At 34.8% G+C, this 16526-nt stretch overlaps 1 protein-coding gene across 4 annotated transcripts in view; it reads right to left on the bottom strand.

Moving 5' to 3' along the window:
• Positions 1-420: 420 nt before the first annotated feature.
• Positions 421-16526, bottom strand: part of KLHL24 (kelch like family member 24) — a 44314-nt gene continuing 28208 nt past the window's right edge. For all 4 annotated transcript variants that reach the window (XM_039242328.1, XM_039242326.1, XM_039242329.1 and 1 more), the window contains 4 exons: positions 15106-15224; positions 11018-11206; positions 9858-10046; positions 421-5469 (listed from right to left, as the gene is read on the bottom strand). In XM_039242328.1, coding sequence (XP_039098259.1) covers positions 5269-5469; positions 9858-10046; positions 11018-11206; positions 15106-15224 — 698 coding nt within the window. In that variant the 3' untranslated portion in view covers positions 421-5268. The remainder of the gene's footprint in view (positions 5470-9857; positions 10047-11017; positions 11207-15105; positions 15225-16526) is intronic.

Genomic DNA, 16526 nt, shown 5'->3' with positions numbered 1-16526 from the left:
TTTTATCTTTTATCTTTCTAGTTTCTTTCCTATCTTACTTTATAATACCAGTAAATACTCACATATATTAATATGAATTTTCCTCCATCCCTTTTTTTGCACAAGCATTTGGATATATTTAAAATAAAACAATGGGGTACCTGGATGGCTCAGTTGATTAAATGTCCAACTCATGATTTTTGGCTCAGGTCATGATCTCATATCACAGTTCCTTAGATCAAGCCCTGAGATGGGCTCTGCCTTGACAGGGTGGAGAATGCTTGGGATTCTCTCTCTTCCTCTCTCTCTGCCCCTCCCCTGCTTGTGTTTTCATGTATGCATGTGCACAGGTTGTCTCTCTCAAAACCAATCAATCAATATTTAAAAATAAAACAACAGTTTTTGGTAAACAAAATTTAATACAACTGTATAGTCAAATAATAATGGTTAAAAGACATTTTATTAGACACAACTTTTAAAAAATTAAAGAAATTATGCACAAACTATATTTAAACAAGACATATACGTATTATTGTGCTACAACTGAATTGAGAACAAAGAAGTACAAAGCATTTTTTTTTCACTGTGGAGATTCTGGAGCCTCTCACTGAAAGCCAATGACATTTGGCTGCTAGAGGTCTGTACAAGATGGAAAGCATGTTATGCTTTTTCTCAACTCTATAATCGTGTTGTCTTAGCTCCAGAAATTCTCAAAAATTTAAATAAACTATGAGGAGAGATGATGGGGAAATGGAAGAATAAGAACTTTTTTTAAAGAAAGATAAATGAAAAAGTCTGTAGGAGGAAAAAAATAGTACATAAGAATGGAACAGAAATAAGTATGTTTACATTTTTGAAATTAGACGTATATATTATAAATGATATTTTACAAAGTTTTAATCAATGTTAGATGTTTGTCTGAATATCTTAAAAAGCACCTTGGTAACAAACAATACCCCCAAATATAATAAGAACTCCAAACGCTCAAGATATCTTAACATTCTCATTCAGCCAAGAAACCGCATGGTGCTCATTAAAAAATTTAAGAAGGGAAGTTTATTTACTGTAGGAAACAGATATGAAACTCGTTGAAGGTAAGCTTTATTTAGAATGAAAAAAAAGTTGAAATCACTAGAGAACTTAAGGCACATAAACAAATTCAGATGCAGTTATTTTGAAAACATTAAAACAAATTCTTTTCTTTGGAACAATAACAATATATAAAATAAGTTATGACTACTGCTGTTTTTAAAAAAAATTATTTATGATGATCATCTTTAGCACTAAGTAAATTTAATATCTAAGGCAATCACACAAATGTAAAACATTCATAAAAACATTAAAAAATCTCTGAAGTATGTTGAAAATGTCTCTGGAATCATCAATTCACACTCTGGCTCAAGTGGTTTCTGGCGTCTAGCACTGGATGTGACAATAAGTATAGCTACCTAGTTTAACCTTTTAAAAGGCCACCAAATTGCCCTCATTCTGATTACTTGATACAGCGAATTTATGTATTTAACTACAAAGAATAATGGGGTGAGGTGATGTAAACCTGGGTTTCAAAATAATGCATAAGAAATTCGAATAAGGCCAAAATCATGTTGAGGTTAACTGGTGTCTTGAGTTTAGTAAAATAAAGGCTTCCACAGGAAGCCTTTAAGAGACATTATCACTTGGCACCACATAAATAGTTATCTCTTCTCTTTGAAAATACAGGCTGGAGATGTCTTTTCCACATATAAATCTCAAGACACAAAAGGCACACACAACTATTCAACCCCTCTCTTTTCATGTATGCGTTCTCACATCAATTTAAAAAAAACTATCTGCCATATCCAGACAACAGGGAAAAGAAACACACACACCTGGTTTGCATATTGACAAAAGTAGTGTAATTGAACCTTTGTCTTTCCTGAGTTTCAAAAGGGTGTATGACAGTAGAGATACATAAACAATTCATATTCACTAAGAGAAAATGTATCAGTCCACAAAACATTTTCATCTTTCTAAATATAAAAGAATGAATGTTCAACCACTGCCTGTGTGAAGCTCCTTAACCAAATTAAATTTACTCTAAAATCATGAACTGAAGGTTATTTATGGCATTTTAAACACCCCAAGTAGGCAAAAATGACAAGTTAATACCCTCCCTGAGTATTTACATCATTTTTTTTCTTAACACCTGGTTTAAATGGACTAAATATCTATACTTCAGTCATCTAGGGGGAAAAAGGTTACTGAAGATTGAATAAACTACTATTTCATACCTGTGTAGTCAGTGGGAAGATTAAAGTAGAAAAAGTTCTTCTGTTGTAAAACTTAGACCACTTTATAGCTCACACATATATAGGAAAACACATGTTCATGAACAAAAAACAACTATACTTTCCTGTTGATCTACAAAACATACACTTGAATTCCTTTTCCCACTGAGGTATCACAGCTGGGTTTAGCAAACTCGTCTCTACTTCCAATTTGTTTTCTGATCTTATGAAACTTTATGTATTACATAGATTCTGACTGTATGCAATTCATTACACTAACACTCATCATGTACTTTCAAACTTTTTAAAGTAATCTCTACACCCAATATGGGGCTTGACCTCATGACCCCAAGATCAAGAGCTGCATGCTCTACTGACTGAGCCAGCCAGGCGCTCCTCATCATGTACTTTCAAATGTAAAAAAGTATTATAGAAATGCCCAAATAAAAAAAATCTTCTGGAATTGAATTTAACAAGGTCAACCAATTTTTACTTTATGTGCTTTTTCTGATCATCAAAAACTGATCAATTTCTTGGGTGTTTGTATATATGTGTATACATAACCATACTATCTATCTATATACACATGTATATACATACATACTAACCCAAAGCTTATGTGAGCATCTCCTATCAAAAAAAAGCCTGTCAACTATGTGATGACACTATGAATATAATCTGGCACAATCTGGTTTATGAATCCCTTTTGATATTTTGATATACTAATTATACCCAAAAATTCTTTTTTTATTTTACCAATACTAACACCATTATTTATCAATAATCACTAAAGAAAGATAAAGAATACTGAATTATCAGTTGGGTAATTTCAAAAATTGTTAATTTCATAGGATTCAAGCTAAATTCTTGGTGGCCTACTTAGTTTAAAATTATGTAGAAAAATTAAACAATATTGGTACGAAGTCTATGTTTAAACAAATTGTTTTATAGGATTTAATTTAAAATTTAGCAAAATGAACACATGGATATTAAAAATAAATGTATGATGAAATACAAGTCAATAGTTAACACTTTTACAATAGACAAAAGTACTATGATACAAGTTATCTTAAGAAAGTCTTTTTTGTGTGAAGTGTCTGTATTATGGGCACAATCTTACAAATACACAAGAAAATAACAAGTATCATTTGTATAATCCTTAGCATTTGCAAAACACTTTTCTCATACATTGTCTCATCTACTGCAAAGAATTTCTGAACTAAATAATTTCCATTATCTACAAAAGGTATATTGCAGATGTAGATGTTTACATGTACATTTGTAAAATTAAAGTATCCCAATTGTATGTACAATTGTCTTTCAACTAAAATGATAAAAATTGTTTCCTGAATTGCTCTGATAATTATCACAAAAAGGTACATATCATTTCAAATTATGACTTGAAAAATTAAAATTTCCTAAAAATTTCTAAGATCTTTAGAGCTTTGCTCAGAATTCAGATTCCAGCTAAGCATTGACATTGACACTGTATAGTTTATTAGAAATCTCTGTATCACTCTAAGATGAGAAAACAAGTGGTTTATCAATGTTAGGTTTCTGATCACTAACTTGATTTTAATAGAAATCTGGTGACACTATAATCACATATTTGCAACATCCTGTGACAAGAAGTACATAATTATGATGTAAGATGACAATAGTGCCTGGGAAGTTGAAATCCAGCAGGCTACCTGAAACATCCCTGGAACATCCCTAAAATGCTGTAAATTATATCTGTTTACTCAGGAATAACAGTAATCACTTATGCTACAGTTCTTGCCATTCAATTTGCCTTAGAAAAAAATTTTACATTCCTCTCTGAAGACTAGTAAGCTTATAAACTGGAGCTGAAAAACCTAGACAAAAGCAACTTATTTGTTGTATAGAAGCTTGAGAACACTGACCAGTATTTTCCACAATGGGTACCAAATGAAAGATGTATCTTAAAAAACTGCAAATACCACGGTTAGTTTTTTGGATAGCTAATTTTAGAAGAAAAATGGACCCACTGATAGGTGGTCCCTGCTTTATCCTTCAAAGGCAACTTACCAGTGGAGACGCCAGGATTTTTACCTGTTCACAGGAAAGGAGGATAACCAGGGAAGAGGACCTCACCCAAAGCACCATACAAATGAAGTCAAACCCTACTGGGAAAGGGAGAAAAATCTGTCCCTGTTTTCCACAAAATAATATTGCAATATGGACTCCAACTCTTTTGCCAGGTTCAAGAAAAGGTGCTTCCTTAGAGGATTTAGAGATGATATATAAATACTTTGAGAGCCACTGTGGTCATTTTCCCCTTCAATGGTCTTATATAATATTTTCTTAGGAATAAACCTATAATTTTAATCCCCATCTTAGGGGCATTTGCTTTTCTATCTTCTATCCAATGTTCTTCCAAAAATATGTTTAATACAAGACAACAATTCTAAGAAGTCATGATAATTCAGTATTTTATGACACTCAAATTGTTATTACGCTTTTATCAATTAGTGAAAAAACCTTCAATAAAATTAATCAGGTTGGATATATTTTAGTGAAAAAGAATTTTGAAACTGATTCCCCCCTTAGAATGCATTCTAAGCACTCTAAGCATTATGTGATCCAACCTTAATGAAGCCTAAGTCATGCAGTTTTCTATACATAATATGACAAAATAAAGAATATATAAGCTTGCAGATAAACATACATAAATGAAGAAACCATTCACAAATTCCTAAAAGTTATGCAGGCAGACGTGATTTCCTACTCCACATAAGCTTCTTACAAATACTTACAAAGGTACACTCTCAAAACCCAAGCAATAACCACTATTACTTTCAACAACAATAAAATTTTTTTCCCAATTACAGGAAAGGCTTTATTACAGTTTGAAAGATTATTTTGGGGGAAAAGGCACCACCACTATTATCTTTACTTTTTGAGTACATGGCACAAAGGAGATATGTCAAGTTCCCACTATGGAGTTTTTCAAACCTCTCATCTTGGATTGGTGTGGCTTCTTGGGTGAGGTATCCTGGCTTTAGAGCTTAAAGCATTTTTCATTGTATCTATGAATAGTCACACAACCATGATAGGACACTGGCCTGGGCATTGCAGCTACCCCTGTGATGATACTTGTTGCAGGATCATAACAGAGAATAGTGTCTGTGGCTTCTCCATTTTCTCGTCTTCCACCCAGGATATATATTTTACCATTACAAACAGACATACCACAGTTTTCCTGTTTAACCAAATACAAAAAAAAAAAAAAAAAAAAAATTAATTCTTGAAGGTAAGGGATTTGGTAGCAAACTGAAAAATAAGACTTGTTTAATGGACAAAAAAAAAGGAGACATGAAATAAGCTCCCTTTTGCCCAATTCCAGCTCTATGTAGGAGTGTCAGATAATTCTGCATGAATGAAATGTTAAGATAAAATATATGTTATTTGTTGGGGCCAAGATGTGGGAGGTGGAGTGGGGCCTGAGTGAGAGAAGGGTTTTAACTTAACAGTAGTTGAACAATAATAGTTTTGAAGAGCATGGCTTGCTTCTCCTGTTACAGGAAGCTCCATTATTATAGAAAGTGGCTATTACATGACCAAGGAGGGGTGCCTGGGTGGCTCAGTTGGTTAAACATAACCAAGGAGTAGGAACATTATTCATCATATGGGATTACTCTCAAGTTGAATACATGAATGAGAGAAAGAGCTATAAACAAATTAGCAAAGCACTGTTATTAGGGACTTGGCTGGCACATAGAAATTCCCTAAATAATATTTTAACTTTGCACATAATGGGACTCTTAGCTAAATTTTATTCTTCTCTGTCAAAAACATAATTACTATAAAAAACAAATATGATTAACCTAGAAAAGACTCCAAAATTTTTCAAAGGATGTTTTTGACTAGAGTTAAAAAGCAAAATATATTTAAAATAGCAAGTTGTGGCTTTTAGGAATTATGTAGAGTCAGGAAGCACAAAAATGGTAAGGAACAGAAAAAGAAAAAGGCTGCATTAGGTCCATTAGGTCTGCAAAACAAAGAGCTCATTTTTTAAGCTTTTATTTTGCCACTTAATATTCTAAGCATTTAAAAAAATAGTCTGAGTCAAATAACTGTCTAACATGAAATCACAACTAATTTTTCCTTTTTCACTGATCAGCATGAAAAGGGTAGGCAAACACAGATAGTTCAAAAATTAGCTAATAATAAATTACTGTTAGTAAGAATAGACTGAGGAGGAAAGATAATCCTAGGAATCTCATTATTTTTTACTTTGAGAGATTTGATACAGAATACTTGATACGGACTTCAATGACTTGTCTTTGTCATAATAGATTTAATACATTTCTGATCTAAATGTTTTTTCTTTGAAATTTCCAAAGTCAGTTTATTCATTAATTAGAAAAAATGTGCCATGTTTGTCCCGTTGTTTTTCTTAGTTTTATCTCAATCATGTAATTAAAAACATATTCATGGTATGCCCTGCATTATACTAGATGCTAGTAGTTATCTTCCTAAGTTGTTACCATTTTATACGGTATATAGCTAAGTTCTGAATGAACAGTAGTTCTTGGTGAAAATGGATTATACTTTAAAATATTCACTGTAATAAGCCAATAAATTAGCTTTGATTAAAACATTTACAAATTAGGACACCTAGATGGCTCAGTTGGTAGAGCATGTGACTTGACCTCAGGATCATGAGTTCAAGCCCTATGTCGGGGGCAGAGTTTACTTTAAAAAACAAATTTGGAGCACCTGACTGGCTCAGTCAGTTAGGTGTCCGATTTTGGCTTAGGTCACAATCTCGTGGTTCATGGGTTTGAGCCCCATGTCAGGCTCTATGCTGACTGTTCAGAGCCTGGAGCTGCTTTAGTTCTGTGTTTCCCTTTCTCTCTACCCCTTCTCCCCTCAAAAAAATGAGTAACATTAAAAATAATTTTAAAAAATTTTAGAAATAAGTGTAAACACTTGTCACACAGGTGAATACGACTATAATATGGGTTCTTATATGGTAGGGCACACTCTCACCTCTACAGAGCTGGAGACTGTCCTTTCCAGGAGAGGACACTGAGCCAGAGAAATGTCATTCATTTTATTTAAATAAAAGTGATAGAAGATTACATTATCTCTGTACCATGAAGCTGAAGATAACTTTCATCAGCTGAGGCAATGTTATTTTGAATACATTACTAATTAGAGACTATATCTCAATGTCAACAACTTTAGAAAAATGGGGTTACACTCAATCCCTATTCATTATCTTTACAGTCTATATCTGTTAGGGATATTGCATTTAAGACTCTTAATATTAGTTTCTTTGTTACTTCACTGTCTCATTTGTTTACTTATTTAATAAATACTGAGCACCAATTAATGCAAGATACATAGGAAAAGAAAAAACAGTATTGTCAAGTAGATCCAATTCTGGTACGGAAATAAATATTGATACTCACAACAGGATATATGACTGTCATAATAGAGGTGTAAATGCAGTGACAGATCAGATCAGATTAATTCTGAAGAGGGAAACTTCAGTTTGTTGTAACCATGAAATGGTCCTTGAAAGAGGAGTAGTGTTACAAGTAGAGAAGGTAGAAAAGACACAGAACCTAAGAGGACATCATGAACCAAATCAAGAACATGTATGATCTGTATGGCAAATGCAAGTTAACAGATTCTTAATGTAATTGGGATAAAGTTGTAGAAAGTGAAGCTAAAAAGGCAAGCAGAGGTCAGACAACAGAAGGCCTAGAATAGAATGAAGTGGGAACCTTTTAGGATTTTATTCAGTATATTTCCATCAGAGGAGAAACACAATAGGATTTGTTGGGAAATAACTTAAGAGAAGCAAGACATTAAACACTAATTAGAATATTACTGTTCTTGTTTAGAGAAGACCTCATAAGAACTTGAACAGAAGCAGGAACCACAGGAATGGAGAAGAATGGGAAAAACTCTGGAGACACAGAACTGATATGCTGGATTGATTCCATTTAGGAGAAAGTGGTAAAAATCTAAGAATAGTAGAAAAACATAAATTGGTCTCTGCCTCCAGTTCCTGTCACAGAGCTCCTAAATCCCTTGGAATTTCCTGAGTGATAGGAATGTCTTTTGATTTAATGAGGTGACTATTGGCCGGTTCCTGGATGGGGGCTGGTCACCAAAAAGATCATGCCATAATTAGAATCTTAAAATTTTCATCCCCATTCCCTGTTCTCTGGAGAGGGGACAGGGGCTGGAAATTAAATTAATGATTACATAATGAAGCCTCCATAAAAATTCCTGAAGTATAGGATTCAAACAGCTTCTGGACTGAGGAGCAGTGGTGCACCTCAACTCAAGGACAGAAGCTCCTGTGTGCTTCGGACCCTTCTGGACCTCACCCTATGTGCTTCTTCATCTGGCTGTTCATCTGTACCCTTTATAATATTCTTTAATATAAAAAAAAAAACCCAAAACAGTGAACGCAAGTGTTTCCCTGAGTTCTGTGAGCTATTCTCATAAATTATTGAAGGAGGGGTTGTAGGAGTGTTAATTTATAGCCAGTCAGCCTAAAGTACTGGGGACAATCTGGAACTAGTGGTTGGTGTCTGAGGCAGTGGCAGTCTTGGGGACTGAGCCCTTAACTTGAAGAATCTGACTCTAACTCCAAATAGATAGTGTTAGAACTGAATTGAACTGTAAGACACCCAGCTGGAGATGGAGAATTGGTTGGTGTGGGAATAAACCCACATATCTGGTGCCAGGTGTGCAGTGACTGTGAGTAAGGAAGAAGCATTTTTTTTATTCACTAGGTTGTCTGGAAAAAGAAAAAGTAGGGTTAGGGAAGATGAATTCTGTTTTAAGTCTGAAGTCTTAGAACATCATAAAAAAAATCAAATAGGCAGTTGGAAATTTGAATCTGGAGCACAAGAGAGAGGCTTTAATGATGATAAAGACTTGAAGTCATCAGTACTGGGCAATAAATGTGATCACTCAGGAACTGAGTATAAACTGGCTCAAGGAAAGAGGCTCAAGGAAAACCCATATTTAAGGGTTGGATAGAAAAAATAAGAGCATACGAATGAAACTAAGATTATTAGAGTGGTATAGGTAGAGCCAGACTTCCAGCATCAGAACCATCAAGCATTTTGGTGGTAGAAACAGAGAGGTTGGAACCATGAATCAAAGGCTGAGATAAGGCTTTTGGGGAGGCAGAGGGTGGCGATGGAGTAGGAGTACAGACAGGATGAAGGAGACCTGAGCACAGCCATTTCTTTTATGATAAAAACCACAGAAGGAAAGAAACCAGTTTGGGAACATTTCTTCTCTTTCAAAATACATAAGAAATAGGGATGAGGACTAGAGTAGCTTCTGAAGAAGGTCAAGGGAAAACACTCGCCAACTCAAATACAACAGCTGCTTCACCATGGGATGGTAAAAATTAAGTTACTTCAATGAAACAATTCCCTGGAAGGAGTTCAAAACGGTCATACCATATGCTTTACGTGGAGTTTTAAAAGTTATGAAATAATTCAAGCACACATGAAATACATTAACAGTGAAATTACAGTAAATTTATAATGGCCATGTACTTGGCCCCTTGTAGATTGATTTTTCTTTTGGACTGTTTTAGGTTATTACCTGTCGGCTGAATGTATTCTGTACATGCATCCAGTAATCTTCAACTGGATCATAACAATATATTGCCTTGGTTAGCCCACCAGCAACATATATCAGGTTGTTTAAGGATACGGCTGTTATACACCGCTTGGCAATTGGGATAGCTGCACGAAGTAGCCAAGAATTTGTTTCTGGATCATAAGATTGAACCTAGTAATATATAGAAATATTTAATTAAAACTTCTAAACAAAAATGCAAATTTACTTAATAAAAAAGTCGTACGATGCATAGAAAAAAGATTAAAAATTAAATCCCATTAATTAATTTATTTTAATTAATTCACAGAATTAGGAAAAGTTAGCTTAATAGGGAAATGTCTGAACTGCAGAATTCTCAAATGTAAATTTATTACTATCAAGCAGAACAGAGTAACACACACAGATTATTTCCAGGATGAATGGCTAGGCTACCATGGTCAGTTTCTTTACTTATTTCCATTAAAATTAACAGTTGGGGTGCCTGGGTGGCTCAGTCACCCAGAGTTAAGCATCCGACTCTTGGTTTCAGCTCATGGTCTGTGAGCTCGAGCCCCACATTGGGCTCTGCACTGAGTGTGGAGCCTGATTGGGATTCCCTTTCTCTCTCTCTCTGCTCTTAACCAGCTCTTTCTCAAAATAAATAAATAAACATTACAAAAAATAAAATTAACACTCTAGATTTTTAAAAAAATTGTGTCCTATAGGATAACTATGCATCAATTCAAATACAATTTCTTTATGCTTTTAGGATTTCTCCAAAAGAACACAAGTAAATTTCAATTCAGTGTACTCTGAATTATCACAAATTCTGTATTACCGAATTCTACATATGTAACATTTGACATTATATTATAATTTAATTTAAAAAAAGGATTGATTGACAAAAGTCAGTAAACAACTGCTAAAAGGATTAAGTATTAGACATTTCCAGAATAAACACGGTATTTTCTGAGGTGTCAGGATGGCACATATTCTTTTATCCCAGGAATTCAATGAACTGCAGCAACTTTGAGCTGTCCTCTATGTTACAGAGGTTTCCTTTCCTCATTTTGTTCTAAAAATTACCTAGCTATTTGATAAGCTTTATGTATTTTTCTTCTTGTATACATATTTGGTAATTTCTATAAGAGAACATGACTTACCTTATCAGAACAAGTATTATCATCAGGTCCTCCACCAATCACAAACAATTTGCCTACACAGCTAGTCACTGCGGGAGAACTCACTGCTTCCTTAAGGGGAGCAACTTCAGTCCAGCGATTTGAAAAGGAATCATAACATTCTACGCTGCTAAGTCTGTTTTGCCCATCATAGCCTCCAACAACATATACCTATATGCAAAATACATGAAAAAAATCTTAATTGTCAAAAATCTGAATTTTTAAGTAATTGACTAAGAAATGAAGGGATCTGTCCTCTTTAAAAAGCCCTTGATAACTAAATTGCAATATATTTAGCTCAGTTTCTGAAACTTTTTATTAGCACCCTCTTACCACCAACAATACTTTTCATTTTTTCATAATAGCCCCCTTCAATGAAGTTTTAATACCACAGATGTATTGTATATCCATTTATGTACTGTATATATATCTGTGCTTTATATATGAAAGAGTATAATTCTTCCTCCACTCCAAGAACTTATCTTCGCCCCCTTAAGGGTGATACTGTCGCGTTGAGAATTACATGATTGGTTAAATACTCACATTCATGGATAATGAAAATATTTGATTATTACGAAGTAATAAAGCTATAAAACTAAAATATTAGGTAAGGAATACTAGACTGTGAGATCACTGAAGGCAGGGCTTATCTTTTTCTTCATTTTAGTACTTACTGTGCATAGCAAAGTACCTGACACCTAATGAACTCTATACTATATATTTCAATGGGCTTTCACAAATATGAGGAAAGTAGGCAGATTAATATCTTTATGAGACAGGTGAACTAATCAACAAGCTATTTATTAAATGACCTATATGCCGAATAACCCATGAAGAATCATGAGATACACAAGAAACTTTTGGTCCTTTCCCTTTGTTTCCCATTGCCACTATCCTAAGCCAGGGTCCACACCATTTTACACTTTTCAATTAATCTCCTGTTCTCCACTCTTGTGCTCCCTCAACCACAGATTAATCTTCCTAAAATATCTCAACTCCTTTTAGCAGTTCAACAATAGATGACTAAGGGTCAAGGCCAAACTTAATACACTGACATTCTAGTCTGTCCACAATTTATCTTTCTGTGCTCCTCCAAATTTCCAGAGCAGCCAATGCTATTTCGTATTTCAATCTTGCACTTCTCACATTATGTTAACATGATCTCTTGGTAGGTTTATTCTCCCAACACCATAAAGTCCAGAGAAGTTAAGTAATTTACTCAAGATCACCCAACTGGAAAAGGTATGGCAACTGTGGCAAAATGCAGCAATTAAGAACATGGCTTTAAAGTCGAGAGGCAGGGTTCACACCTAACATTGCCATGAAATGCACACCTTGGGCAGTTTACCTGTTCTCTGACATTCAGTTTTAATTTCCTCAATTTAAAAATGTAGACAGTAATAATACCTATCACATATGTAATTTTGAGGATTAAACTTTAATACCATTCCCCTACATGCATAAATTAAACACATGTTACGAGCATTAAGCTGAAAGGCCTCTAGATTAAGAAAATCTGAGCTTTGCTTTGCTCTGCTTTATCACTTTCTGTGTAACCTTGGGCAAGTGACTTCATCTCTTTGAATTTGGTTTCTTTATAAATTGAAAAAGTTACATTAAATAATCTCTAAAGTTCTTTCCTTAGATTCTATATTCTAAATCATCCTTACCATCCTACCTTAATAGTGACAATTTATAAATTTAAATAATTTAATAGGTTTGAACTCAGTTTATATTGTAATTTTTTAGGACATTTTCCATGAGTACATGCTATGTAAGAAAGATTCCTTTCATTTCTTGAGTTACTGCTTCTAAGTTTTAGGTAACTTCAAGTCAAGTATACTAACATTGGTCAAATAAATTATTGCTTACCAATCCATTATGATATTTGAGACATCAATCATTTTCATTGGCCTTTGTACTTCCAGGCTAAATAAGTACAATTTTTTAGTTGTATCTCTTTTCTTTCCACCCCCTTGAATATTTTGGCTGCCCCTTTTCAGTAATATTTTATTATTCTAGATGCATGGCTACCAAAACCATATATAATACAAGAAGTACTGGAGTGCCTGGGTGGCTCTGATGATCTGAACATGAGTTTGAACCCTGCATCAGGCTCTCTGCTATCAGCACAGAGCCTGCTTCAGATCCTCTGTCACCCTCTCTCTCTGCCCCTCTCCCACACTTTCTCTCAAAAATAAACATTAAAAATAATACACTAGGTACTAACAAACTAGTGATTTTGGAAAATATCCAAGTTGAATTAATATTTTATTTCCATTACATCTATCTCAAGGTCCTCAATGTTTCATTGACTGTGTCAACAGTAGCAGCACAACAGATCGATATCCTTAGGAATAAATGTAGCTTTCAAACTGTGTTTTGAGAAACTCTAGTATTCTACAGTATAGAAATTTCAAGAAGCCTTTATGGGGAAATAGGAAGAGGGCACGAAGGCTGATGGGAGGTTGAATGGGAAGGGTTCCACCACCACCTGTTTCAATTAAAGCAGTTCTGTTTTCTCATTGGTGGCTCTAAAATGTCTCTATAGGAGGACCTAAGAGGCAGCAATCTTTTTAGAAGGGAGTATCAGGGAACCAGTCAAAAGTACAGAAGCAAGGGGGTGCCTGGGTAGCTCAGTTGGTTAAGTATATGACTCTTTGTTTTGGCTCAGGTCATGGTCGTAGGATCAAGCCCTGTGTTGGGCTCTGTGCTGGGTGCTTGGGATTCTCTCTCTTTCTCCCTCTGCCCCCTCCTCTGTCCATGCTTGCTGTCCTCTCTCTCTCTCTCTCTCTCTCTCTAAAAGTTAAAACAAAACAAACAAACAAAAAACCTCACCAAAAAAACCCCCATAAAAACCTGTGCAAGCAAGTATGCTGCTTTTGCTCAGACTGCTCATTAATTTGATGTAGCTTTGGAGGAGCCGACAGAGATGGAGGCAGTGAAAAGCTAATGAGCCCTTGATATATTGCTGTATTTTTATCTAAGTAATGGCTTTTTATGTTAGATTTAACTTTAAAAAAGAGAGGGTGTAGGCTCAGTCAGCTGAGTGTCCAACTTTGGCTCAGGTCATGATCTCACAGTTTGTGAGTTCAAACCCCATATTGGGCTTTCTGCTGTCAGCGTGGAGCCCGCTTTGGATCCTCTGTCCTCCTCTCTCTGTACTTCTCCTGCTTGCACTCTCTCTCAAAAATAAATAAAAATGTAAAAAAAAAAAAAAAAGAGAGAGAGAATGTAGCTGGTTTTAAAAAGTTTGGAAACCACTAGACCACAAATGTTTCTCAAGTTTCTAAGGACAAAGAATGGTTCAGAACCTAAATTACATATTTTTAATTTTTTCTATGTTTATTTATTTTTGAGAGAAAAAGAGTGTGTGTGTGTGTGTGTGTGAGCGCGCGTGCACGCGCGCAGGGGAAGAGCGGAGAGAGAGACACAGAATCTGAAGCAGGCTCCAGGATGTCAGCACAGAGCCCAAAGCGGAGCTCAAATTCTTAAACTGCAAGATCATGACCTGAGGTAAAGTCAGATGCTAAACTGACTGAGCCACCCAGGCTCCCTCAAATTATATATTTTTAAAAATGTATTAGCTGTAGTCAGTAATCAGTTTTCTTTAAAATATGTTGCTGAATTTATCTTAACACTTACTTTAATTTTTTGTACCTAACTATATAAAGAAAAAAGATAAAATAACATCACTCTAGATAATGTAGCTTCTCCTGACTGCCAAAGTCAGTAAAGGGAAAATGATTGCTTGGATTAGACATTGGCCTGTTTTTGTACTTGATGTAACTCCTTTATTTTCCAATGCTTCTCAGGCATTCAGACTCCAATGGGGCATGAAAAGAGAAATGTGCTTCACTGCCACAAATTCCAAATTGGAAAAACAAAATATCCATTCAAAAAGTACAGTGTCAAATTGTTTATATCTGCAGTTTATCTACTGAGGTTAGAAATGGAAGGAAATACAATTTGAATCCAAAGTACCCAGAGAGTGAGTAAAATGAAGGATTCAACTGTGGTATTTATTTTGGAAATGTACCAGCAATAGTAATAAAAAGTGGTTTTCTTACTTTACCAAGGAGGACAGCCATTTTGTGACGCCATCTGCCTTTATTTAGAGAAGCAACTCTGATCCAAATATTTAACTGTGAGTTATAAATCCACACATCACGGCCATTGATTCTTCCACCTTTAAATGCAAAACAATGTACACTCAATAATATATATATCACCAAGGGACTTATGCTTAAGGCATAGATAATTAAAACATAGGATTTACTCATCCAGTCTAAGAATTTGTGAATTCAGTTCAATAAATGAAAGACCCTCTTAAAGTTTAATGAAAATAGTTCCACAGAGCAGATTTAAACTTTGCCGATTATTGAAAAATAATAATTATAGGCCCTAAATAAAATGCAGAATATGAATTTTACAAATGTATAAGACTAAACAGAATTATTTTTAAAAGATTTTTAAAAATCACCCATTTTTTTCAAAACTATACTACTGTACAAAATAAAGTATGTGTTGTTACATTGTTCACCATGTAGTAATATAGTAATCTGCAAAGCTGGTAAAATTACTAACCAATGAACAGACTTAGGACCATTGATACAGTAGTTATACTTTGTATAAGTCTGTCATTTTATTGTCTCTGATTTTAGATGTTAACATCACACAAAGGAAGTTAAGAATTTTGGGGCACCAGGGTGGCTCTGTCAGTTGAGCTTCTGACTTCGGCTCAGGTCACAATCTCACGGTTTGTGAGTTTGAGCCAGTATCTGGCCCTGCGATGACAGCTCACAGCCTGGAGCCTGCTTTGGATTCTGTGTCTCCCTCTCTCTGCTCCTCCTCTACTTGCACTCTGTCTCTCATTGTCTCTCAAAAATAAATGTTAAAAAGAAATTTTAAAAAAAGTTAAGAACTTTAAGGAAAATCATGTTTCATAAACTTTGGGAAGAATTTCAGAAAATCTGGGTGGACTGGAGATGCTTAATTAATTACATGGGTAATTTTCCACCTTGCATACTTTACTGTGTTCCTTTTTAAATTTTTTTGTAACATTTATTCATTTTTGAGAGACCGAGAGAGCAGGAGTGGGAAAGGAGCAGAGAGAGAGACACACACATAATCTGAAGCAGGCTCCAGGCTCCAAGCTGTCAGCACAGAGCCTGACGCAGAGCTTGAACCCATGAACCGCGAGATCATGACCTGAGCTGAAGTCAGATGCTTAACGGAGCCACCCAGATGCCCCTACTATGTTCCTTAAAACAAAGTTAACAGGTAAAAGTTTAAAAAATTATACTATATTCTATATGCATTTGATAGCATTTAAGATATGATGATTACAGGCATTTTTCTAGTGGATCTCTTATAAATCATTCTAGATCATCTTGAGCTTGTTTTTAAGAGCAAAAAGCCATTCTAGGTTTTATTTGTTGTATAAATTGATCTGCCTAAAGTGGGCATATTCACTTTCATTGTTTTCTTT

This window comes from Hyaena hyaena, unplaced genomic scaffold (assembly GCF_003009895.1).
Source record: "Hyaena hyaena isolate Hyena2069 unplaced genomic scaffold, ASM300989v1 scaffold_213, whole genome shotgun sequence".
NCBI classification, from domain to species: domain Eukaryota; kingdom Metazoa; phylum Chordata; class Mammalia; order Carnivora; family Hyaenidae; genus Hyaena; species Hyaena hyaena.
This window is presented reverse-complemented; position numbering and strand designations above follow the sequence as displayed.